The sequence below is a fragment of the Camelina sativa genome, chromosome 9 (assembly GCF_000633955.1).
Source record: "Camelina sativa cultivar DH55 chromosome 9, Cs, whole genome shotgun sequence".
Classification (NCBI taxonomy): Eukaryota; Viridiplantae; Streptophyta; class Magnoliopsida; order Brassicales; family Brassicaceae; genus Camelina; species Camelina sativa.
In genome coordinates, this window is record NC_025693.1 from 28,375,523 (window position 1) to 28,398,100 (window position 22,578).

At 37.6% G+C, this 22,578-nt stretch overlaps 7 protein-coding genes and 1 long non-coding RNA gene across 13 annotated transcripts in view; 3 read left to right on the forward strand and 5 right to left on the reverse strand.

The window, feature by feature from the left end:
- The window catches only part of LOC104712755 (cleavage stimulating factor 64), a 6,680-nt gene extending 1,583 nt beyond the window's left edge, over nucleotides 1-5,097 (forward strand). The window contains exons 5-12 of one of the 3 annotated variants that reach the window (XM_019229422.1): nucleotides 4-176; nucleotides 278-355; nucleotides 559-594; nucleotides 691-742; nucleotides 3,668-4,008; nucleotides 4,231-4,401; nucleotides 4,502-4,661; nucleotides 4,776-5,097. In XM_019229422.1, coding sequence (XP_019084967.1) covers nucleotides 4-176; nucleotides 278-355; nucleotides 559-594; nucleotides 691-742; nucleotides 3,668-4,008; nucleotides 4,231-4,401; nucleotides 4,502-4,654 — 1,004 coding nt within the window. In that variant the 3' untranslated portion in view covers nucleotides 4,655-4,661; nucleotides 4,776-5,097. Of the gene's footprint in view, nucleotides 1-3; nucleotides 177-277; nucleotides 356-558; nucleotides 595-690; nucleotides 1,084-1,974; nucleotides 2,146-2,245; nucleotides 2,406-2,519; nucleotides 2,842-3,667; nucleotides 4,009-4,230; nucleotides 4,402-4,501; nucleotides 4,662-4,775 lie in introns of those variants that run through there. The other 2 variants (XM_010429725.1, XM_010429726.1) reach the window with 2 other exon arrangements.
- Nucleotides 5,210-6,251, reverse strand: LOC104712754 (uncharacterized aarF domain-containing protein kinase At1g71810, chloroplastic-like). The gene is made up of 5 exons (XM_010429724.1): nucleotides 6,214-6,251; nucleotides 6,091-6,132; nucleotides 5,813-5,971; nucleotides 5,602-5,721; nucleotides 5,210-5,473 (listed from the first exon to the last, which is right to left on the reverse strand). Exons 1-5 carry the CDS (start codon nucleotides 6,247-6,249, stop codon nucleotides 5,369-5,371), a joined length of 462 nt encoding a protein of 153 aa, XP_010428026.1. The 5' UTR covers nucleotides 6,250-6,251; the 3' UTR covers nucleotides 5,210-5,368.
- Nucleotides 6,265-7,371, forward strand: LOC104712753 (cleavage stimulating factor 64-like). The gene is made up of 4 exons (XM_010429722.1): nucleotides 6,265-6,282; nucleotides 6,505-6,675; nucleotides 6,776-6,935; nucleotides 7,050-7,371. Exons 1-3 carry the CDS (start codon nucleotides 6,277-6,279, stop codon nucleotides 6,926-6,928), a joined length of 330 nt encoding a protein of 109 aa, XP_010428024.1. The 5' UTR covers nucleotides 6,265-6,276; the 3' UTR covers nucleotides 6,929-6,935; nucleotides 7,050-7,371.
- On the reverse strand, nucleotides 7,484-8,862 carry LOC104712752 (uncharacterized aarF domain-containing protein kinase At1g71810, chloroplastic-like). Its single transcript, XM_010429721.2, has 5 exons — nucleotides 8,488-8,862; nucleotides 8,365-8,406; nucleotides 8,087-8,245; nucleotides 7,876-7,995; nucleotides 7,484-7,747 (listed from the first exon to the last, which is right to left on the reverse strand). The coding sequence occupies exons 1-5, from the start codon at nucleotides 8,521-8,523 to the stop codon at nucleotides 7,643-7,645; spliced, it is 462 nt and encodes a 153-aa protein (XP_010428023.1). The 5' UTR covers nucleotides 8,524-8,862; the 3' UTR covers nucleotides 7,484-7,642.
- Nucleotides 9,776-11,318, reverse strand: LOC104712751 (uncharacterized aarF domain-containing protein kinase At1g71810, chloroplastic-like). Its single transcript, XM_010429720.1, has 6 exons — nucleotides 11,240-11,318; nucleotides 10,780-10,878; nucleotides 10,657-10,698; nucleotides 10,379-10,537; nucleotides 10,168-10,287; nucleotides 9,776-10,039 (listed from the first exon to the last, which is right to left on the reverse strand). The coding sequence occupies exons 1-6, from the start codon at nucleotides 11,297-11,299 to the stop codon at nucleotides 9,935-9,937; spliced, it is 585 nt and encodes a 194-aa protein (XP_010428022.1). The 5' UTR covers nucleotides 11,300-11,318; the 3' UTR covers nucleotides 9,776-9,934.
- LOC104712749 lies at nucleotides 11,363-11,963 on the forward strand. Its single transcript, XR_755550.2, has 2 exons — nucleotides 11,363-11,527; nucleotides 11,642-11,963. It is a non-coding gene; the product is annotated as an uncharacterized LOC104712749 (long non-coding RNA).
- On the reverse strand, nucleotides 12,076-13,893 carry LOC109126200 (uncharacterized aarF domain-containing protein kinase At1g71810, chloroplastic-like). Its single transcript, XM_019229423.1, has 7 exons — nucleotides 13,678-13,893; nucleotides 13,540-13,584; nucleotides 13,080-13,178; nucleotides 12,957-12,998; nucleotides 12,679-12,837; nucleotides 12,468-12,587; nucleotides 12,076-12,339 (listed from the first exon to the last, which is right to left on the reverse strand). Exons 1-7 carry the CDS (start codon nucleotides 13,876-13,878, stop codon nucleotides 12,235-12,237), a joined length of 771 nt encoding a protein of 256 aa, XP_019084968.1. The 5' UTR covers nucleotides 13,879-13,893; the 3' UTR covers nucleotides 12,076-12,234.
- On the reverse strand, nucleotides 14,453-22,544 carry LOC104712748 (uncharacterized aarF domain-containing protein kinase At1g71810, chloroplastic). 4 transcript variants are annotated; one of them, XM_010429718.2, is made up of 20 exons: nucleotides 21,985-22,544; nucleotides 21,846-21,890; nucleotides 21,709-21,747; nucleotides 21,449-21,619; nucleotides 21,208-21,360; nucleotides 20,899-20,934; nucleotides 20,499-20,542; nucleotides 20,127-20,217; nucleotides 19,861-20,011; nucleotides 19,340-19,454; nucleotides 19,209-19,258; nucleotides 16,631-16,709; nucleotides 16,455-16,505; nucleotides 16,055-16,196; nucleotides 15,917-15,961; nucleotides 15,457-15,555; nucleotides 15,334-15,375; nucleotides 15,056-15,214; nucleotides 14,845-14,964; nucleotides 14,453-14,716 (listed from the first exon to the last, which is right to left on the reverse strand). In XM_010429718.2, the coding sequence occupies exons 1-20, from the start codon at nucleotides 22,351-22,353 to the stop codon at nucleotides 14,612-14,614; spliced, it is 2,106 nt and encodes a 701-aa protein (XP_010428020.1). In that variant the 5' UTR covers nucleotides 22,354-22,544; the 3' UTR covers nucleotides 14,453-14,611. The 4 variants fall into 4 exon arrangements, with proteins under 4 accessions (XP_010428020.1, XP_010428019.1, XP_019084965.1 ...); XM_010429717.2 differs by lacking the exons at nucleotides 16,055-16,196; nucleotides 16,455-16,505; nucleotides 16,631-16,709 and adding exons at nucleotides 18,424-18,565; nucleotides 18,859-18,909; nucleotides 19,035-19,113 and having other exon boundaries at nucleotides 21,985-22,543; XM_019229420.1 differs by lacking the exons at nucleotides 14,453-14,716; nucleotides 14,845-14,964; nucleotides 15,056-15,214; ... (4 more) ...; nucleotides 16,455-16,505; nucleotides 16,631-16,709 and adding exons at nucleotides 16,826-17,003; nucleotides 17,136-17,255; nucleotides 17,346-17,504; ... (4 more) ...; nucleotides 18,859-18,909; nucleotides 19,035-19,113 and having other exon boundaries at nucleotides 21,985-22,542.

A 22,578-nucleotide genomic window follows, 5' to 3' on the forward strand; every position in this document is an offset into this window, starting at 1 on the left:
TTGGTCTCCAACTTGCTATTACTGCTGCATCTGTTATGGCGGGTGCATTAGGTGGTCCACAGGTTGGTTCGCAGTTTACACAAAGTAATCTCCAGGTTCCAGCGAATGATCCCCTGACTCTTCATCTTGCTAAGATGTCTAGAAGTCAGCTTACTGAAATTATATCGTCCATTAAGGTTTGAATCTTTCGGATTATTTTATTTTATTTTATTTTTGATGCATTGTTTTGCTATTGGTAGCGAGTGGTGTGATGGGGTTGTATTTTTCTGAATGTCAGGTAATGGCTACACAGAATAAGGAACAAGCTCGACAGTTGTTGGTTTCAAGACCTCAGTTACTAAAAGCTGTTTTCCTGGTACTTACTCATCCCCTGATTCTGCAAATTATTTTATTTCACACAAAATAGTTGTTGGTTATTTATGAGAGAACTAGGAGGGAAAAATCTGTTTTAGTTTCTCAAGTGCGCTCTTGATAAATATATGGTCTCTCATTTTTATTTCTTATACCATTATGATTCTGACACCATCTTTTGAACCTATATTACTTCTACTGTTGTAGGCACAGATACTGCTTGGGATTGTGAGTCCACAAGTGGTAAGTTTTCCAACTTATTGAACAATTTTGTGGTTCTTCCTTGTCTATTTATCTGTCGTTTCTGATGAGTACTATTGCCATTCCTGAATTGTGCAGTTGCAGACGCCAAATATTGTTCAAGCTCCAAGTCATATGACAGGGTCTTCAAATCAAGACACGCAATTATCATCAGGTCAAAACCTTTTACCGCCACTTGCACAAAGGCCGCAGCAGCTAAGTCGCCCTCCCCATAGTCAGTTTCCCGTTCAACAGTCTTCTAAACAACCTTTTAGTCAGATTCCACAACTAGTAGCACAACCAGGTCCTTCTTCTGTCAATCCTCCTTCTAGATCCCAAGTTAAAGTTCTCAGCGAAACCGCTCCATTCCAACGCCAACAAGTGGTTCCAGCTTCCGTCAACATAGGTTATAGTAGTCAGACTTCAGTTCCGAATAATGTTATCCAGCCATCTCAAGTACCCCGCCCAGCATTAACAAATTCTGTGATGCAGGTGAGTTTCCACAATACCTATCTTATTAGAGAATGTAGCCATGGTGATATAAATTTAGTTTAACTTTCAGTGTTATTAGTACACAAACACACACCAAAGGACTGTTTTATATTAGTTGCCATCTCTTACAGGGAGAGCTTATTCCTAGTTGAACACCAGTGGGAGTTTAGTGGACAATATGACACTTTTAATCACATACTTCTTTTTTCTGTCTTTTTACAGCAAGGTGGGCAAACTGTATCTTTAAATTATGGCAAAAGAGTNTGAATTGTGCAGTTGCAGACGCCAAATATTGTTCAAGCTCCAAGTCATATGACAGGGTCTTCAAATCAAGACACGCAATTATCATCAGGTCAAAACCTTTTACCGCCACTTGCACAAAGGCCGCAGCAGCTAAGTCGCCCTCCCCATAGTCAGTTTCCCGTTCAACAGTCTTCTAAACAACCTTTTAGTCAGATTCCACAACTAGTAGCACAACCAGGTCCTTCTTCTGTCAATCCTCCTTCTAGATCCCAAGTTAAAGTTCTCAGCGAAACCGCTCCTTTTCAACGCCAACAAGTGGTTCCAGCTTCCGTCAACATAGGTTATAGTAGTCAGACTTCAGTTCCGAATAATGTTATCCAGCCATCTCAAGTACCCCGCCCAGCATTAACAAATTCTGTGATGCAGGTGAGTTTCCACAATACCTATCTTATTAGAGAATGTAGCCATGGTGATATAAATTTAGTTTAACTTTCAGTGTTATTAGTACACAAACACACACCAAAGGACTGTTTTATATTAGTTGCCATCTCTTACAGGGAGAGCTTATTCCTAGTTGAACACCAGTGGGAGTTTAGTGGACAATATGACACTTTTAATCACATACTTCTTTTTTCTGTCTTTTTACAGCAAGGTGGGCAAACTGTATCTTTAAATTATGGCAAAAGAGTAAACGAGGGTCCTCATCAATCAATGAACAGACCGTTAAAGATGATGAAAGTTGAGGATAGGAGAAACACTTCACTCCCTGGAGGTCATGCGTCTAATTCAATGCTTCCGAATCAAGTACAAGCTCCCCAGGTATTTATCAATCACATAATTTGGAATCGCTCAGAAATGCCTCGAATGAAATCTATTAATCTGCAAAATCTTGCTTCATGATTGATTTTTCTTTCTCCAGGCACATATCTCCCCCGATGTTCAGTCAACACTGCTCCAGCAAGTAATGAACCTTACGCCAGAACAGCTGAGATTACTGACTCCAGAGCAACAGCAAGAGGTCTTAAAGCTGCAACAAGCGCTCAAGCAAGACCACATGATGCAGCCTTCATAACATTGAGGTAGTTTGTCTTATAATATCGTGAACCTTCTCGATTCTCTTTTGTTATGTGTGTTGTTTTCATTTTTTCGGTGATCTGATCTGATTCTGGTCTTCACCTCTCTTCTATACACAGGGGAAAGCAACTCGGTTGGTCGATTTCATTGCAGAGAGCAAAAAGGATTTTTTTTGCATGCAAATCACACCATAGAAAGAAGAAGGCTCTCTCACCTGAATTGGGGCGAGTGATTGTACGATTAGTGTAGCATTTATTTGTGCTGAGTTTGTCTTATAGAAGAAACATTCAGCCTTCAAAATATAAAAGGAAAGAGAAAGTTATAAAGTTCAAAGTCTCCGAAACTGTGTTCCTCTCTTTTTTATTTCCGTTACTGTCTTATTTCCTGCATTAACAACACACAACTCTCCTTTGGATTTTAATCCCGCACTTGGTTTGGTCACTGGTGAAGATTTTAGTATTTCGTTAATAAACATTTTATTTTTTCACAACAAAAATTTCGTCTAAGATTACAAATATGCTGCAAGAGAATAAAAGATGGATTAAAACGAGCATTAACCAAAGAAAACTGAGTTTATTCTATTTAATGCTTTCGTTCAAGTGTGGGATCAAAACGGCGATTCCTCTGATTTTCATAAAATTAATGTAAAAAAATTATAAGTAACTCAGAATCATTGTAGTCAAATCTGCAAGCGTTTTTTTGTAATCGGACATTAAAGAAATATCCTACGAATGGTTCTAGCGAAAGCCCGAGACACTAATCTTCCAACCAAGTCACCTGGCAACTGAAGCAACCTCTGTTGCGACTCCTGTGGAAGCTGCCACATTCATTCAAACCCCCAACAAATTAGTTCAGTTAGTGAATCATAAATTAATAATAAAATGTAAGGGGATAGTAAAAATGATTTCAGATTTGCAACACTTAGTGTTGGTGAACAATTGTTACCTCAGGTAAGATGGAAAGAATCGGAAGCATCTCTTGTGCTGATGGAAGCTGATACATGACGAGTGATGCTTCCTCTAAAGGTGTGAGTGCCTCACCATATTTACTAGTCGCGTTTACTTGCTGTAAGTTTGTTGCGCAAACATTAAAAAATAAAGTTAGTAAAAGAACATTTAATCTACTTTACAAAAATCAGAAGAGAAGAGGTTGTTACCGTGCTTACGCTTCCGGCCTTTTGCATCCCTGAGAACAATGCCATGAGTCGATAGAAGGTTCTAAGGTTTGTCATGTCTTCTTCTGTCAAGGAAGTGAATGCTNTCTTCAAATCAAGACACGCAATTATCATCAGGTCAAAACCTTTTACCGCCACTTGCACAAAGGCCGCAGCAGCTAAGTCGCCCTCCCCATAGTCAGTTTCCCGTTCAACAGTCTTCTAAACAACCTTTTAGTCAGATTCCACAACTAGTAGCACAACCAGGTCCTTCTTCTGTCAATCCTCCTTCTAGATCCCAAGTTAAAGTTCTCAGCGAAACCGCTCCTTTTCAACGCCAACAAGTGGTTCCAGCTTCCGTCAACATAGGTTATAGTAGTCAGACTTCAGTTCCGAATAATGTTATCCAGCCATCTCAAGTACCCCGCCCAGCATTAACAAATTCTGTGATGCAGGTGAGTTTCCACAATACCTATCTTATTAGAGAATGTAGCCATGGTGATATAAATTTAGTTTAACTTTCAGTGTTATTAGTACACAAACACACACCAAAGGACTGTTTTATATTAGTTGCCATCTCTTACAGGGAGAGCTTATTCCTAGTTGAACACCAGTGGGAGTTTAGTGGACAATATGACACTTTTAATCACATACTTCTTTTTTCTGTCTTTTTACAGCAAGGTGGGCAAACTGTATCTTTAAATTATGGCAAAAGAGTAAACGAGGGTCCTCATCAATCAATGAACAGACCGTTAAAGATGATGAAAGTTGAGGATAGGAGAAACACTTCACTCCCTGGAGGTCATGCGTCTAATTCAATGCTTCCGAATCAAGTACAAGCTCCCCAGGTATTTATCAATCACATAATTTGGAATCGCTCAGAAATGCCTCGAATGAAATCTATTAATCTGCAAAATCTTGCTTCATGATTGATTTTTCTTTCTCCAGGCACATATCTCCCCCGATGTTCAGTCAACACTGCTCCAGCAAGTAATGAACCTTACGCCAGAACAGCTGAGATTACTGACTCCAGAGCAACAGCAAGAGGTCTTAAAGCTGCAACAAGCGCTCAAGCAAGACCACATGATGCAGCCTTCATAACATTGAGGTAGTTTGTCTTATAATATCGTGAACCTTCTCGATTCTCTTTTGTTATGTGTGTTGTTTTCATTTTTTCGGTGATCTGATCTGATTCTGGTCTTCACCTCTCTTCTATACACAGGGGAAAGCAACTCGGTTGGTCGATTTCATTGCAGAGAGCAAAAAGGATTTTTTTTGCATGCAAATCACACCATAGAAAGAAGAAGGCTCTCTCACCTGAATTGGGGCGAGTGATTGTACGATTAGTGTAGCATTTATTTGTGCTGAGTTTGTCTTATAGAAGAAACATTCAGCCTTCAAAATATAAAAGGAAAGAGAAAGTTATAAAGTTCAAAGTCTCCGAAACTGTGTTCCTCTCTTTTTTATTTCCGTTACTGTCTTATTTCCTGCATTAACAACACACAACTCTCCTTTGGATTTTAATCCCGCACTTGGTTTGGTCACTGGTGAAGATTTTAGTATTTCGTTAATAAACATTTTATTTTTTCACAACAAAAATTTCGTCTAAGATTACAAATATGCTGCAAGAGAATAAAAGATGGATTAAAACGAGCATTAACCAAAGAAAACTGAGTTTATTCTATTTAATGCTTTCGTTCAAGTGTGGGATCAAAACGGCGATTCCTCTGATTTTCATAAAATTAATGTAAAAAAATTATAAGTAACTCAGAATCATTGTAGTCAAATCTGCAAGCGTTTTTTTGTAATCGGACATTAAAGAAATATCCTACGAATGGTTCTAGCGAAAGCCCGAGACACTAATCTTCCAACCAAGTCACCTGGCAACTGAAGCAACCTCTGTTGCGACTCCTGTGGAAGCTGCCACATTCATTCAAACCCCCAACAAATTAGTTCAGTTAGTGAATCATAAATTAATAATAAAATGTAAGGGGATAGTAAAAATGATTTCAGATTTGCAACACTTAGTGTTGGTGAACAATTGTTACCTCAGGTAAGATGGAAAGAATCGGAAGCATCTCTTGTGCTGATGGAAGCTGATACATGACGAGTGATGCTTCCTCTAAAGGTGTGAGTGCCTCACCATATTTACTAGTCGCGTTTACTTGCTGTAAGTTTGTTGCGCAAACATTAAAAAATAAAGTTAGTAAAAGAACATTTAATCTACTTTACAAAAATCAGAAGAGAAGAGGTTGTTACCGTGCTTACGCTTCCGGCCTTTTGCATCCCTGAGAACAATGCCATGAGTCGATAGAAGGTTCTAAGGTTTGTCATGTCTTCTTCTGTCAAGGAAGTGAATGCTCTTGAACCAGAAAATGTGAAGGACTCTAAAGTTGCCAATCCAAATGCATCAAGACCCTGTTGAAAGACAAACCAATCCTTAATCCTTCTGTTTTGATCAACAAGACAACAAAGAATGACATTTTTCACGCAAATAGTGCAACAAATTCAATATATCAGACAGATTGATTGCTCACCTTAGCAAATTCTCGAAGAAGGATCTCTCTTACAAAAGAACCCTGTCCAACGTTTCAAGATTTTAAGTAATTGTAACATTAAGTTGTATAATTCATAGTACAAACACCACCGCTTAATTATACCTGTTCCGTGAAAGTAAAAGCAAGCATTTGCTTCATGGCGATCTNGCATTAACAAATTCTGTGATGCAGGTGAGTTTCCACAATACCTATCTTATTAGAGAATGTAGCCATGGTGATATAAATTTAGTTTAACTTTCAGTGTTATTAGTACACAAACACACACCAAAGGACTGTTTTATATTAGTTGCCATCTCTTACAGGGAGAGCTTATTCCTAGTTGAACACCAGTGGGAGTTTAGTGGACAATATGACACTTTTAATCACATACTTCTTTTTTCTGTCTTTTTACAGCAAGGTGGGCAAACTGTATCTTTAAATTATGGCAAAAGAGTAAACGAGGGTCCTCATCAATCAATGAACAGACCGTTAAAGATGATGAAAGTTGAGGATAGGAGAAACACTTCACTCCCTGGAGGTCATGCGTCTAATTCAATGCTTCCGAATCAAGTACAAGCTCCCCAGGTATTTATCAATCACATAATTTGGAATCGCTCAGAAATGCCTCGAATGAAATCTATTAATCTGCAAAATCTTGCTTCATGATTGATTTTTCTTTCTCCAGGCACATATCTCCCCCGATGTTCAGTCAACACTGCTCCAGCAAGTAATGAACCTTACGCCAGAACAGCTGAGATTACTGACTCCAGAGCAACAGCAAGAGGTCTTAAAGCTGCAACAAGCGCTCAAGCAAGACCACATGATGCAGCCTTCATAACATTGAGGTAGTTTGTCTTATAATATCGTGAACCTTCTCGATTCTCTTTTGTTATGTGTGTTGTTTTCATTTTTTCGGTGATCTGATCTGATTCTGGTCTTCACCTCTCTTCTATACACAGGGGAAAGCAACTCGGTTGGTCGATTTCATTGCAGAGAGCAAAAAGGATTTTTTTTGCATGCAAATCACACCATAGAAAGAAGAAGGCTCTCTCACCTGAATTGGGGCGAGTGATTGTACGATTAGTGTAGCATTTATTTGTGCTGAGTTTGTCTTATAGAAGAAACATTCAGCCTTCAAAATATAAAAGGAAAGAGAAAGTTATAAAGTTCAAAGTCTCCGAAACTGTGTTCCTCTCTTTTTTATTTCCGTTACTGTCTTATTTCCTGCATTAACAACACACAACTCTCCTTTGGATTTTAATCCCGCACTTGGTTTGGTCACTGGTGAAGATTTTAGTATTTCGTTAATAAACATTTTATTTTTTCACAACAAAAATTTCGTCTAAGATTACAAATATGCTGCAAGAGAATAAAAGATGGATTAAAACGAGCATTAACCAAAGAAAACTGAGTTTATTCTATTTAATGCTTTCGTTCAAGTGTGGGATCAAAACGGCGATTCCTCTGATTTTCATAAAATTAATGTAAAAAAATTATAAGTAACTCAGAATCATTGTAGTCAAATCTGCAAGCGTTTTTTTGTAATCGGACATTAAAGAAATATCCTACGAATGGTTCTAGCGAAAGCCCGAGACACTAATCTTCCAACCAAGTCACCTGGCAACTGAAGCAACCTCTGTTGCGACTCCTGTGGAAGCTGCCACATTCATTCAAACCCCCAACAAATTAGTTCAGTTAGTGAATCATAAATTAATAATAAAATGTAAGGGGATAGTAAAAATGATTTCAGATTTGCAACACTTAGTGTTGGTGAACAATTGTTACCTCAGGTAAGATGGAAAGAATCGGAAGCATCTCTTGTGCTGATGGAAGCTGATACATGACGAGTGATGCTTCCTCTAAAGGTGTGAGTGCCTCACCATATTTACTAGTCGCGTTTACTTGCTGTAAGTTTGTTGCGCAAACATTAAAAAATAAAGTTAGTAAAAGAACATTTAATCTACTTTACAAAAATCAGAAGAGAAGAGGTTGTTACCGTGCTTACGCTTCCGGCCTTTTGCATCCCTGAGAACAATGCCATGAGTCGATAGAAGGTTCTAAGGTTTGTCATGTCTTCTTCTGTCAAGGAAGTGAATGCTCTTGAACCAGAAAATGTGAAGGACTCTAAAGTTGCCAATCCAAATGCATCAAGACCCTGTTGAAAGACAAACCAATCCTTAATCCTTCTGTTTTGATCAACAAGACAACAAAGAATGACATTTTTCACGCAAATAGTGCAACAAATTCAATATATCAGACAGATTGATTGCTCACCTTAGCAAATTCTCGAAGAAGGATCTCTCTTACAAAAGAACCCTGTCCAACGTTTCAAGATTTTAAGTAATTGTAACATTAAGTTGTATAATTCATAGTACAAACACCACCGCTTAATTATACCTGTTCCGTGAAAGTAAAAGCAAGCATTTGCTTCATGGCGATCTTAGAGTCTGTGCCCACCACTGGTTTCTGAACTAATGCCGTCTCTGTCCTAAGAGACTGAAGAAAGTAGATGTGAATAAGAAACCAAATGCTTTTCTTTGTTATACAAATAGGTAAATCCTATAACACTCAAGCTATTCATTTCCCAAATCATGCAGATTTCAGTCTTTCGTTGGTTTTTAGGCCGTCTGGTTGTATGATTATTCAGCTGTTTACTGACTAATTTACCATTGAACACCACATAGCCCATTATCCCAAAACACTCAAGCTCGTAACCATGATAACAAACAACAAGGAAATTGATGCGCTAATGAACAACAAACATTGGCACGTATAAACAATAACAAACAAAAACTTCAGNAGGATAGGAGAAACACTTCACTCCCTGGAGGTCATGCGTCTAATTCAATGCTTCCGAATCAAGTACAAGCTCCCCAGGTATTTATCAATCACATAATTTGGAATCGCTCAGAAATGCCTCGAATGAAATCTATTAATCTGCAAAATCTTGCTTCATGATTGATTTTTCTTTCTCCAGGCACATATCTCCCCCGATGTTCAGTCAACACTGCTCCAGCAAGTAATGAACCTTACGCCAGAACAGCTGAGATTACTGACTCCAGAGCAACAGCAAGAGGTCTTAAAGCTGCAACAAGCGCTCAAGCAAGACCACATGATGCAGCCTTCATAACATTGAGGTAGTTTGTCTTATAATATCGTGAACCTTCTCGATTCTCTTTTGTTATGTGTGTTGTTTTCATTTTTTCGGTGATCTGATCTGATTCTGGTCTTCACCTCTCTTCTATACACAGGGGAAAGCAACTCGGTTGGTCGATTTCATTGCAGAGAGCAAAAAGGATTTTTTTTGCATGCAAATCACACCATAGAAAGAAGAAGGCTCTCTCACCTGAATTGGGGCGAGTGATTGTACGATTAGTGTAGCATTTATTTGTGCTGAGTTTGTCTTATAGAAGAAACATTCAGCCTTCAAAATATAAAAGGAAAGAGAAAGTTATAAAGTTCAAAGTCTCCGAAACTGTGTTCCTCTCTTTTTTATTTCCGTTACTGTCTTATTTCCTGCATTAACAACACACAACTCTCCTTTGGATTTTAATCCCGCACTTGGTTTGGTCACTGGTGAAGATTTTAGTATTTCGTTAATAAACATTTTATTTTTTCACAACAAAAATTTCGTCTAAGATTACAAATATGCTGCAAGAGAATAAAAGATGGATTAAAACGAGCATTAACCAAAGAAAACTGAGTTTATTCTATTTAATGCTTTCGTTCAAGTGTGGGATCAAAACGGCGATTCCTCTGATTTTCATAAAATTAATGTAAAAAAATTATAAGTAACTCAGAATCATTGTAGTCAAATCTGCAAGCGTTTTTTTGTAATCGGACATTAAAGAAATATCCTACGAATGGTTCTAGCGAAAGCCCGAGACACTAATCTTCCAACCAAGTCACCTGGCAACTGAAGCAACCTCTGTTGCGACTCCTGTGGAAGCTGCCACATTCATTCAAACCCCCAACAAATTAGTTCAGTTAGTGAATCATAAATTAATAATAAAATGTAAGGGGATAGTAAAAATGATTTCAGATTTGCAACACTTAGTGTTGGTGAACAATTGTTACCTCAGGTAAGATGGAAAGAATCGGAAGCATCTCTTGTGCTGATGGAAGCTGATACATGACGAGTGATGCTTCCTCTAAAGGTGTGAGTGCCTCACCATATTTACTAGTCGCGTTTACTTGCTGTAAGTTTGTTGCGCAAACATTAAAAAATAAAGTTAGTAAAAGAACATTTAATCTACTTTACAAAAATCAGAAGAGAAGAGGTTGTTACCGTGCTTACGCTTCCGGCCTTTTGCATCCCTGAGAACAATGCCATGAGTCGATAGAAGGTTCTAAGGTTTGTCATGTCTTCTTCTGTCAAGGAAGTGAATGCTCTTGAACCAGAAAATGTGAAGGACTCTAAAGTTGCCAATCCAAATGCATCAAGACCCTGTTGAAAGACAAACCAATCCTTAATCCTTCTGTTTTGATCAACAAGACAACAAAGAATGACATTTTTCACGCAAATAGTGCAACAAATTCAATATATCAGACAGATTGATTGCTCACCTTAGCAAATTCTCGAAGAAGGATCTCTCTTACAAAAGAACCCTGTCCAACGTTTCAAGATTTTAAGTAATTGTAACATTAAGTTGTATAATTCATAGTACAAACACCACCGCTTAATTATACCTGTTCCGTGAAAGTAAAAGCAAGCATTTGCTTCATGGCGATCTTAGAGTCTGTGCCCACCACTGGTTTCTGAACTAATGCCGTCTCTGTCCTAAGAGACTGAAGAAAGTAGATGTGAATAAGAAACCAAATGCTTTTCTTTGTTATACAAATAGGTAAATCCTATAACACTCAAGCTATTCATTTCCCAAATCATGCAGATTTCAGTCTTTCGTTGGTTTTTAGGCCGTCTGGTTGTATGATTATTCAGCTGTTTACTGACTAATTTACCATTGAACACCACATAGCCCATTATCCCAAAACACTCAAGCTCGTAACCATGATAACAAACAACAAGGAAATTGATGCGCTAATGAACAACAAACATTGGCACGTATAAACAATAACAAACAAAAACTTCACTGCATTTTTCAACCCGTAGATAGTCAAAAACCAAAAACGGATAAAAATTCAGTCTCACCTCAGAAAGCAAAGACTCAAGACGGTCAATTCGGAAAACACCTTCCTGGCAGAGACACATATAAACGATAGCACGTTCAGGAAGAAACATAATGCGAGNTGCTTCATGATTGATTTTTCTTTCTCCAGGCACATATCTCCCCCGATGTTCAGTCAACACTGCTCCAGCAAGTAATGAACCTTACGCCAGAACAGCTGAGATTACTGACTCCAGAGCAACAGCAAGAGGTCTTAAAGCTGCAACAAGCGCTCAAGCAAGACCACATGATGCAGCCTTCATAACATTGAGGTAGTTTGTCTTATAATATCGTGAACCTTCTCGATTCTCTTTTGTTATGTGTGTTGTTTTCATTTTTTCGGTGATCTGATCTGATTCTGGTCTTCACCTCTCTTCTATACACAGGGGAAAGCAACTCGGTTGGTCGATTTCATTGCAGAGAGCAAAAAGGATTTTTTTTGCATGCAAATCACACCATAGAAAGAAGAAGGCTCTCTCACCTGAATTGGGGCGAGTGATTGTACGATTAGTGTAGCATTTATTTGTGCTGAGTTTGTCTTATAGAAGAAACATTCAGCCTTCAAAATATAAAAGGAAAGAGAAAGTTATAAAGTTCAAAGTCTCCGAAACTGTGTTCCTCTCTTTTTTATTTCCGTTACTGTCTTATTTCCTGCATTAACAACACACAACTCTCCTTTGGATTTTAATCCCGCACTTGGTTTGGTCACTGGTGAAGATTTTAGTATTTCGTTAATAAACATTTTATTTTTTCACAACAAAAATTTCGTCTAAGATTACAAATATGCTGCAAGAGAATAAAAGATGGATTAAAACGAGCATTAACCAAAGAAAACTGAGTTTATTCTATTTAATGCTTTCGTTCAAGTGTGGGATCAAAACGGCGATTCCTCTGATTTTCATAAAATTAATGTAAAAAAATTATAAGTAACTCAGAATCATTGTAGTCAAATCTGCAAGCGTTTTTTTGTAATCGGACATTAAAGAAATATCCTACGAATGGTTCTAGCGAAAGCCCGAGACACTAATCTTCCAACCAAGTCACCTGGCAACTGAAGCAACCTCTGTTGCGACTCCTGTGGAAGCTGCCACATTCATTCAAACCCCCAACAAATTAGTTCAGTTAGTGAATCATAAATTAATAATAAAATGTAAGGGGATAGTAAAAATGATTTCAGATTTGCAACACTTAGTGTTGGTGAACAATTGTTACCTCAGGTAAGATGGAAAGAATCGGAAGCATCTCTTGTGCTGATGGAAGCTGATACATGACGAGTGATGCTTCCTCTAAAGGTGTGAGTGCCTCACCATATTTACTAGTCGCGTTTACTTGCTGTAAGTTTGTTGCGCAAACATTAAAAAATAAAGTTAGTAAAAGAACATTTAATCTACTTTACAAAAATCAGAAGAGAAGAGGTTGTTACCGTGCTTACGCTTCCGGCCTTTTGCATCCCTGAGAACAATGCCATGAGTCGATAGAAGGTTCTAAGGTTTGTCATGTCTTCTTCTGTCAAGGAAGTGAATGCTCTTGAACCAGAAAATGTGAAGGACTCTAAAGTTGCCAATCCAAATGCATCAAGACCCTGTTGAAAGACAAACCAATCCTTAATCCTTCTGTTTTGATCAACAAGACAACAAAGAATGACATTTTTCACGCAAATAGTGCAACAAATTCAATATATCAGACAGATTGATTGCTCACCTTAGCAAATTCTCGAAGAAGGATCTCTCTTACAAAAGAACCCTGTCCAACGTTTCAAGATTTTAAGTAATTGTAACATTAAGTTGTATAATTCATAGTACAAACACCACCGCTTAATTATACCTGTTCCGTGAAAGTAAAAGCAAGCATTTGCTTCATGGCGATCTTAGAGTCTGTGCCCACCACTGGTTTCTGAACTAATGCCGTCTCTGTCCTAAGAGACTGAAGAAAGTAGATGTGAATAAGAAACCAAATGCTTTTCTTTGTTATACAAATAGGTAAATCCTATAACACTCAAGCTATTCATTTCCCAAATCATGCAGATTTCAGTCTTTCGTTGGTTTTTAGGCCGTCTGGTTGTATGATTATTCAGCTGTTTACTGACTAATTTACCATTGAACACCACATAGCCCATTATCCCAAAACACTCAAGCTCGTAACCATGATAACAAACAACAAGGAAATTGATGCGCTAATGAACAACAAACATTGGCACGTATAAACAATAACAAACAAAAACTTCAGTGCATTTTTCAACCCGTAGATAGTCAAAAACCAAAAACGGATAAAAATTCAGTCTCACCTCAGAAAGCAAAGACTCAAGACGGTCAATTCGGAAAACACCTTCCTGGCAGAGACACATATAAACGATAGCACGTTCAGGAAGAAACATAATGCGAGCTGAGGTTGACCAATCTGATTAGACAAGATAGTTTGGTACCTCATACAAAAGATTTTGCAGAGAGCTTTTCAGCTGTGGAGAGCTGTCAGTTAGAATCTTTTTAGCAATCCAAGGGTATGTACTGCCTAAAACCTTGTAGTTTGGGCTTATACCAATGGCAATGCCCTCCAAAACAGCAAGGCTGGGGAATAAAAAATGAGAAAATGGATAATCACATATACGCCGCTGTTGAGAGTACATGTCGAATAATTGAATAAAGCATTTAACGCATAGACCAGTTGGACCTATAAGCTTGTGCAAAAGCTTTGAGCATTTGTCTATGTTTATTTAAACAACAGATATCTAGATGACTCAAAAGTTTGTGAAACCTCAACAGCTCAAAACAAGAATGTTCATCATACAGCAATGCGGTTAAAAAGGGCAAAAGAAGATGNTGCATGCAAATCACACCATAGAAAGAAGAAGGCTCTCTCACCTGAATTGGGGCGAGTGATTGTACGATTAGTGTAGCATTTATTTGTGCTGAGTTTGTCTTATAGAAGAAACATTCAGCCTTCAAAATATAAAAGGAAAGAGAAAGTTATAAAGTTCAAAGTCTCCGAAACTGTGTTCCTCTCTTTTTTATTTCCGTTACTGTCTTATTTCCTGCATTAACAACACACAACTCTCCTTTGGATTTTAATCCCGCACTTGGTTTGGTCACTGGTGAAGATTTTAGTATTTCGTTAATAAACATTTTATTTTTTCACAACAAAAATTTCGTCTAAGATTACAAATATGCTGCAAGAGAATAAAAGATGGATTAAAACGAGCATTAACCAAAGAAAACTGAGTTTATTCTATTTAATGCTTTCGTTCAAGTGTGGGATCAAAACGGCGATTCCTCTGATTTTCATAAAATTAATGTAAAAAAATTATAAGTAACTCAGAATCATTGTAGTCAAATCTGCAAGCGTTTTTTTGTAATCGGACATTAAAGAAATATCCTACGAATGGTTCTAGCGAAAGCCCGAGACACTAATCTTCCAACCAAGTCACCTGGCAACTGAAGCAACCTCTGTTGCGACTCCTGTGGAAGCTGCCACATTCATTCAAACCCCCAACAAATTAGTTCAGTTAGTGAATCATAAATTAATAATAAAATGTAAGGGGATAGTAAAAATGATTTCAGATTTGCAACACTTAGTGTTGGTGAACAATTGTTACCTCAGGTAAGATGGAAAGAATCGGAAGCATCTCTTGTGCTGATGGAAGCTGATACATGACGAGTGATGCTTCCTCTAAAGGTGTGAGTGCCTCACCATATTTACTAGTCGCGTTTACTTGCTGTAAGTTTGTTGCGCAAACATTAAAAAATAAAGTTAGTAAAAGAACATTTAATCTACTTTACAAAAATCAGAAGAGAAGAGGTTGTTACCGTGCTTACGCTTCCGGCCTTTTGCATCCCTGAGAACAATGCCATGAGTCGATAGAAGGTTCTAAGGTTTGTCATGTCTTCTTCTGTCAAGGAAGTGAATGCTCTTGAACCAGAAAATGTGAAGGACTCTAAAGTTGCCAATCCAAATGCATCAAGACCCTGTTGAAAGACAAACCAATCCTTAATCCTTCTGTTTTGATCAACAAGACAACAAAGAATGACATTTTTCACGCAAATAGTGCAACAAATTCAATATATCAGACAGATTGATTGCTCACCTTAGCAAATTCTCGAAGAAGGATCTCTCTTACAAAAGAACCCTGTCCAACGTTTCAAGATTTTAAGTAATTGTAACATTAAGTTGTATAATTCATAGTACAAACACCACCGCTTAATTATACCTGTTCCGTGAAAGTAAAAGCAAGCATTTGCTTCATGGCGATCTTAGAGTCTGTGCCCACCACTGGTTTCTGAACTAATGCCGTCTCTGTCCTAAGAGACTGAAGAAAGTAGATGTGAATAAGAAACCAAATGCTTTTCTTTGTTATACAAATAGGTAAATCCTATAACACTCAAGCTATTCATTTCCCAAATCATGCAGATTTCAGTCTTTCGTTGGTTTTTAGGCCGTCTGGTTGTATGATTATTCAGCTGTTTACTGACTAATTTACCATTGAACACCACATAGCCCATTATCCCAAAACACTCAAGCTCGTAACCATGATAACAAACAACAAGGAAATTGATGCGCTAATGAACAACAAACATTGGCACGTATAAACAATAACAAACAAAAACTTCAGTGCATTTTTCAACCCGTAGATAGTCAAAAACCAAAAACGGATAAAAATTCAGTCTCACCTCAGAAAGCAAAGACTCAAGACGGTCAATTCGGAAAACACCTTCCTGGCAGAGACACATATAAACGATAGCACGTTCAGGAAGAAACATAATGCGAGCTGAGGTTGACCAATCTGATTAGACAAGATAGTTTGGTACCTCATACAAAAGATTTTGCAGAGAGCTTTTCAGCTGTGGAGAGCTGTCAGTTAGAATCTTTTTAGCAATCCAAGGGTATGTACTGCCTAAAACCTTGTAGTTTGGGCTTATACCAATGGCAATGCCCTCCAAAACAGCAAGGCTGGGGAATAAAAAATGAGAAAATGGATAATCACATATACGCCGCTGTTGAGAGTACATGTCGAATAATTGAATAAAGCATTTAACGCATAGACCAGTTGGACCTATAAGCTTGTGCAAAAGCTTTGAGCATTTGTCTATGTTTATTTAAACAACAGATATCTAGATGACTCAAAAGTTTGTGAAACCTCAACAGCTCAAAACAAGAATGTTCATCATACAGCAATGCGGTTAAAAAGGGCAAAAGAAGATGAAGTACCTGCGGATAACTAGAGAAAAATAGGGGGGTATTCTGAATTTGAATCGGTACCTGAAAGTTTAACAAATAGATATCAGCATCGCATACGCACAAATTATGAGTAGATTCTTTCAAATGTCCCTCTCTCAGCCATATATTATTAATATCATATATTAGTTGAAATGAAGTGTTACTACATTGTTTTTCCTAAGTCGCCAAGCAGGTCACCAAAGCTTATATTGCGTACTCCCCTAGAGATTGCACCTTGAAAAACATCTGTTAAAAAAAGGGGAGGCAATTGGTTTAAAACAAAATAACCAAAACTTTCAATACAAACAAGTAGCTGCATAATAATAATACTATTATCTAAACCAAAAGCAAAATNCATAAAATTAATGTAAAAAAATTATAAGTAACTCAGAATCATTGTAGTCAAATCTGCAAGCGTTTTTTTGTAATCGGACATTAAAGAAATATCCTACGAATGGTTCTAGCGAAAGCCCGAGACACCAATCTTCCAACCAAGTCACCTGGCAACTGAAGCAACCTCTGTTGCGACTCCTGTGGAAGCTGCCACATTCATTCAAACCCCCAACAAATTAGTTCAGTTATCTCGAATCATAAATTAATTTAAAATGTAAGGGGTTAGTAAAATTGAGTTCAGATTTGCAACATTTGAAAGTGTTGGTGAACAATTGTTACCTCAGGTAAGATTGAGAGAATCGGAAGCATCTCTTGTGCTGATGGCAGCTGATACATGACGAGTGATGCTTCCTCTAAAGGTGTGAGTGCCTCACCATATTTACTAATCGCGTTTACTTGCTGTAAGTTTGTTGCGCAAACATTAAAGATAAAGTTAGTAAAAGAAAATTAAATCTACTTTACAAAAATCAGAAGAGAAGCAGTTGTTACCGTGCTTACGCTTCCAGCCTTCTGCATCCCTGAGAACAATGCCAAGAGTCGATGGAAGGTTCTAAGGTTTGTCATGTCTTCTTCTGTCAAGGAAGTGAATGCCCTTGAACCAGAAAATGTGAAGGACTCTAAAGTTGCCAATCCAAATGCATCAAGACCCTGTTGAAAGACAAACCAATCCTTTTGTTTTGATCAACTCGACAACAAAGAATGACATTTATTACGCTAATAGTGCAACAAATTCAATATATACTTGTCAAGCCAGTTGGTCTATTGGACAACCCTTCGACTGAACTATTTTCCTATTATTAAACAGCTGAGATCAACAGATTGATTACTCACCTTAGCGAATTCTCGAAGAAGGATTTCTCTTACAAAAGAACCCTGTCCAACGTTTCAAGAGTATAAATAGTTGTAAAATTAAGTTTTATAATTCATAGTACAAAAAACTACCACTTAACTATACCTGTTCCGTGAAAGTAAAAGCAAGCATTTGCTTCATGGCGATCTTAGAGTCTGTGCCCATCACTGGTTTCTGAACTAATGCCGTCTCTGTCCTAAGTGACTGAAGAAAGTAGATGTGAATAAGAAAGCAAATGCTATTCTTTGTTATTCAAATAGGTAAATCCTATAACAACCAAGTCCCAAGCTATTCATTTCCCAAATCATCATGCAGATTTCAGTCTTTCGTTGGTTTTAAGGTCGTCTGGTTGTATGATTATTCAGCTGTTTACTGACTAATTTACCATTGAACATCTCATAGCCCATTAACCCCAAAACACAAGCTCATAACCCAGATAACAAACAACAAGGAAACTGATGGGCTAATGAACAACAAACATTGGCACGTATAAACGATAACAAACAAAAAGACTTCAGTGCATTTTGCAACCCGTAAATAGTCAAACAACCAAAAACGGATAAAAATTCAGTCGCACCTCAGAAAGCAAAGACTCAAGACGGTCAATTCGGAAAACACCTTCCTGGCAAAGACACACATATAAACGATAGCACGTTTAGGAAGAAACATAATGCGAAATGAGGTTGACCAATCTGATTAGACAAGATAGTTTGGTACCTCATACAAAAGATTTTGCAGAGAGCTTTTCAGCTGTGGAGAGCTGTCAGTAAGAATCTTTCTAGCAATCCAAGGGTATGTACTGCCTAAAACCTTGTAGTTTGGGCTTATACCAATGGCAATGCCCTCCAAAACAGCAAGGCTGAGGAATCAAAGATGAGAAGCCAAAAATTATGTGGATGCTACCTCAATAGACAGAAAATGGCTAATCAAATATACGCCGTGGTGGAGAACATGTCGAATAATTGAATAAAGCATTTAACGCATAGACAGATGGCCCTACAATCTTGTGCAAAAGCTCTGAGCATATGTCTATGTTTATTAAAACAATACATGTCTAGATGACTCAAAATTTTTAGAAATCTTAACAGCTCAAAACAAGAATGTTTATCACACAGCAATGCGGTTAAAAAAGCGGAAAAGAAGATTAAGTACCTGCGGATAACTAGAGAAAAATAGGGGGGTATTCTGAATTTGAATCGGTACCTGAAAGTTTGACAAATAAATATCAGCATCTAATACGCACAAATTATGAGTAGATTCTTTCAAATGTCCCTCTCTCAGCCATATATTATTAATATCATATACTAGTTTAAGTGAAGTGTTACTACATTGTTTTTCCTAAGTCGCCAAGCAGGTCACCAAAGCTTATATTGCGTACTCCTCTAGAGATTGCACCTTGAAAAACATCTGTAAGAAAAAGGGGAGGCAATTGTTTCAAAACAAAACAACCAAAACTTTCAATACAAACAAGTAGCTGCATAATAATAACAGCAAAAACGAACCGGTTAAAGCCTTAGTCACAGCGCTCTTTTCTGCTGTTGGAGGAAGAAGCCTATAGAAGTTTTGCAGATAAGATTAGGGAATGTCGACAATTGAAAGTTCATATTCAGATAGACACCAATGACCAGAGTACCCCAGAGTTACAAAGTCTTTAGCCAGTGCTTTGAAGTCACGATTTACGAGATGAAGACATGCTTCCATGAATCCATCACGTAATTCTGGCCTAAAGTCCCCCATCATACCAAAATCTGGCAGCAAAAAAGTTAAAAGTTTAGTAAGTTATAAACAAAAGCTACTTCTTGGGACAGTTTTAATTTGTAGACATCAAACCCAAGTATACAATACAGAAAACAAGATATCCAAAGAGGCAGCAAAAGTCAAATTCGTATCTAGAGCAGTGATTGATTATCTCAAGCATATAACATCGAATCATCAAAAAGTAGAAAAACCATTGAGCACAAAAGTACATAGGTTTTCATGTTTCTGGTTAATTCACTCTATGATCAGATAGATAGGTGAAACACAGACCAAAGCATCAGTCAGCAGTCTTTATTCTTTGAACGAAAAACACGTATACAAGAATAGTATCTGGAATTGTGGACCATGGAGTGCAGAATGATAACAGATAACGTTAGTATCAAGATCGGGAAATACCTAAGTATGCAAGTTGCCCATCATATGTGCGAAGAAAATTCCCAGGGTGGGGATCGGCATGATAAAATCCATACTCCAGAAGTTGATTAAACGAACAGTAAACGCCAACCTCAACTAAATAAAGATCATTAACTTCATTAAGCTTCTGACCCTGCAATTATACAGAGTAGAATACACAATATTATTGTGTGTTTAAAAAATATCAAAATTCGATATACAACTCTTTGACGCAACCAATTTTTTGATTGCAAACGAGGACTTCATACCTCCACCCACTCCATTACAAGAACTTTGCTGGTACTGTACTCTGTGTACATCTTTGGAACCAAGACATCTTTGATGCTCCCATACAACTTCCTATTCAAGCATGCGGAATATTACTTTAGGGAATCCCTTATAGAAAACTTAACCATTAGATAACATGTTGTCCAAGTACCATGCTTAAGCAACATACTAATGATCTATAGCTCACATCAATTATTTACAATGTTAGACAAAAATATCATGTTGTCGACATACAAGCAAAATACTACATGACCTACAGCTCAGATCAATCTTTTGCAATGGTAGTCAAAGCCATAACACATAGTAGGAGATCAAACAAGGGCGGACAAGACTCAAACCTTAGCAGGATTTACCTAAATTTTATTCCGTTTTGGGCTTCATTCAAGTAATCCATCTCCTGCATTCAATGTGATTTACCTGTATTCAATATAAAGCTCTAAGATATTCCCCGAACAAGAATAAGATACAACAACTAGTCCATCTAAACGATCTTCAAGACATTTAAGAAATCATTAGCATCTATCCATTTTTCACACAATAGTTTTATATGAAACTTATCCTTTTCAGCATCACCTTAAACCGTTGTAAATTTGGACGAAACAAAAAAGTAGGATTGCATAACGATTAAAGAGAAAACAGTCTGGCACTCTTTTTCGTCAAGTACGGAGAAGAGAAGCATCAAGAACTTACCAATATATAATCTACAAAACGCAAAACATGGAAACCTACATGTGATAATAGTGTATCCTTTACCTTAAACAGACTTGTTGCCCATTCATCAACAACTGCCTGCAAATAGAACTTCACTTTTTAGCATTGGAACGGGTTGACAGTACTGATTAACTTAGGTTTCCCTTTTTCTCTCAGACAGAGAGTGAGAACCAGAGTATTAAAAAGAAAAACTACGAGAACCCACCGAAATGGATTCTAGAGTAAGTTTCAACACACTTTAAATGTTATTCTACATACTTAAGGAAATTCAAAAGTTTTAAGTAATGTTGACAAGAAATTTTTCTTATCAGATTAAAAGAAGGCACCAAAATTACTTAAGTGTCATGTCACCTCGAGATCTGAGTTGAATCTTCCAGCCTTTTTAATCAAACCCGCTAAGTACCGCAGAATTAGGGTGTCCAAAGCAATAGCAGCTCGTACACCAGGCCGCTGGACTTTGACAGCAACAACCTTTCCACTTCTACGGAGCCTAGCTTGATATACCTGAAACGAAGCTCTCATATATAGATTAGAAATTAGAAACTAGGACTAGGATAAGCTTTAAACCATCAAGAACATGCTTTCCGCATACCTGCCCAAGGGACGCTGCAGCTACAGGCTCAGGAGAAATCTCAGAGAAAAGCTCATCTATAGGAAGGCCAAGTTCATCCTCAATCATATTGAACGCAACTTCGGATGAAAACGGAGTAATTTGATCTTGCAGCAGGGAGAGTTCATCCAAATATATAGGAGGTATCAAATCCTAATTATATTTCAAAATTCATATCTTAACAGCAAATAACCACCACAAAGCTCCAGAAAATGAGAATACAAAAAACGGTAAGTGCTTACAGGACGAGATGAAACAGCTTGAGCGATTTTGACGTATGCCTAAAACAAGTTATGAAAACCATTACATCTTAAACACGGTAACACTAGCATTGAGCAATTAGATGAAAACCTCAAAGAAGGAAAGAGAGAAACCATACCGGACCTAGCTCCACCAGCAATTTCCTAAGCTCCGCAGCTCGTACCTAATCATACCAATTCGTAAAAAAAAAAATCAAAACGAAGCATATTATTGTTTTTTTTTTTAAGGCATCACTAAAATGAAATTGGGAGAAAGACCTTGAACATCTGCTCAGACCGTTCAAGAGCCTCATCGGCTAAGCGAAGCCCAAACCAATAACCAAACGTAGTCCCAATCTGAGCCAATCTACGAAGCAGAATCAGAGGCTTCTTCTTATACATCCCGTCTATCTTGAGAAAATTATACTCCGACAAAGAATCAGCCTCATCGGCGCTGAGACTAAACAGATAACCGGATTTGCTGGTGAAGCTATCTACATCTCTAGACGCAGCTGATGATACAACAACGGCGGAGTTTCCTCTACGCGACGGCCAAGACGGTGATTGTGAAATCAGTAGATTGGGATTGGCGGGAAACGAAACGATTAGCGGAGATGATGAAGAAGGAGAAGAAGGAAGCAGAAGCATCTCTTCCAATAACTAAAGACTATAGAGATTTTATCTTTTTTGATTTTTTGTTTTCTTCGCCGATCGTTTCTTGTGGTTTTTGAAATATTATCATGCAAAGGTGTTGCAAAAATGGTTAATAATAAAATCTCTTTTTTTCCGGTCACACATTCTTTATATTTTCTCTTCTTCTTCTCTCGACATTTTTTCAGGTTTTTCTGTGTCACACAAATGGCACTTTCCCTA

Coding starts and splice junctions, on each gene's coding strand:
- LOC104712748 (XM_010429718.2), bottom strand. CDS start 22,353: ATGCTTCTGCTTCCTTCTTCTCCTTCTTCATCATCTCCGCTAATCGTT. Junction 16,506..16,630: donor GGCGACTTAGGAAAAACAAT/GTAGTAACACTT, acceptor TTAAACTTTCAG/GTACCGATTCAAATTCAGAA. Junction 16,197..16,454: donor TTTTCTCTAGTTATCCGCAG/GTACTTCATCTT, acceptor TTTATTCCCCAG/CCTTGCTGTTTTGGAGGGCA.
- LOC104712753 (XM_010429722.1), top strand. Junction 6,676..6,775: donor ATCAAGTACAAGCTCCCCAG/GTATTTATCAAT, acceptor TTCTTTCTCCAG/GCACATATCTCCCCCGATGT.
- LOC109126200 (XM_019229423.1), bottom strand. CDS start 13,878: ATGTACTCTCAACAGCGGCGTATATGTGATTATCCATTTTCTCATTTT. Junction 13,179..13,539: donor TTGAGTCTTTGCTTTCTGAG/GTGAGACTGAAT, acceptor TACTTTCTTCAG/TCTCTTAGGACAGAGACGGC. Junction 12,999..13,079: donor CTTTTACTTTCACGGAACAG/GTATAATTAAGC, acceptor AACGTTGGACAG/GGTTCTTTTGTAAGAGAGAT.
- LOC104712751 (XM_010429720.1), bottom strand. CDS start 11,299: ATGTGTCTCTGCCAGGAAGGTGTTTTCCGAATTGACCGTCTTGAGTCT. Junction 10,699..10,779: donor CTTTTACTTTCACGGAACAG/GTATAATTAAGC, acceptor AACGTTGGACAG/GGTTCTTTTGTAAGAGAGAT. Junction 10,288..10,378: donor AGGCCGGAAGCGTAAGCACG/GTAACAACCTCT, acceptor ACAAACTTACAG/CAAGTAAACGCGACTAGTAA.
- LOC104712754 (XM_010429724.1), bottom strand. CDS start 6,249: ATGAAGCAAATGCTTGCTTTTACTTTCACGGAACAG. Junction 5,722..5,812: donor AGGCCGGAAGCGTAAGCACG/GTAACAACCTCT, acceptor ACAAACTTACAG/CAAGTAAACGCGACTAGTAA. Junction 5,474..5,601: donor TTCTTTCCATCTTACCTGAG/GTAACAATTGTT, acceptor TGAATGTGGCAG/CTTCCACAGGAGTCGCAACA.
- LOC104712752 (XM_010429721.2), bottom strand. CDS start 8,523: ATGAAGCAAATGCTTGCTTTTACTTTCACGGAACAG. Junction 8,407..8,487: donor CTTTTACTTTCACGGAACAG/GTATAATTAAGC, acceptor AACGTTGGACAG/GGTTCTTTTGTAAGAGAGAT. Junction 7,996..8,086: donor AGGCCGGAAGCGTAAGCACG/GTAACAACCTCT, acceptor ACAAACTTACAG/CAAGTAAACGCGACTAGTAA.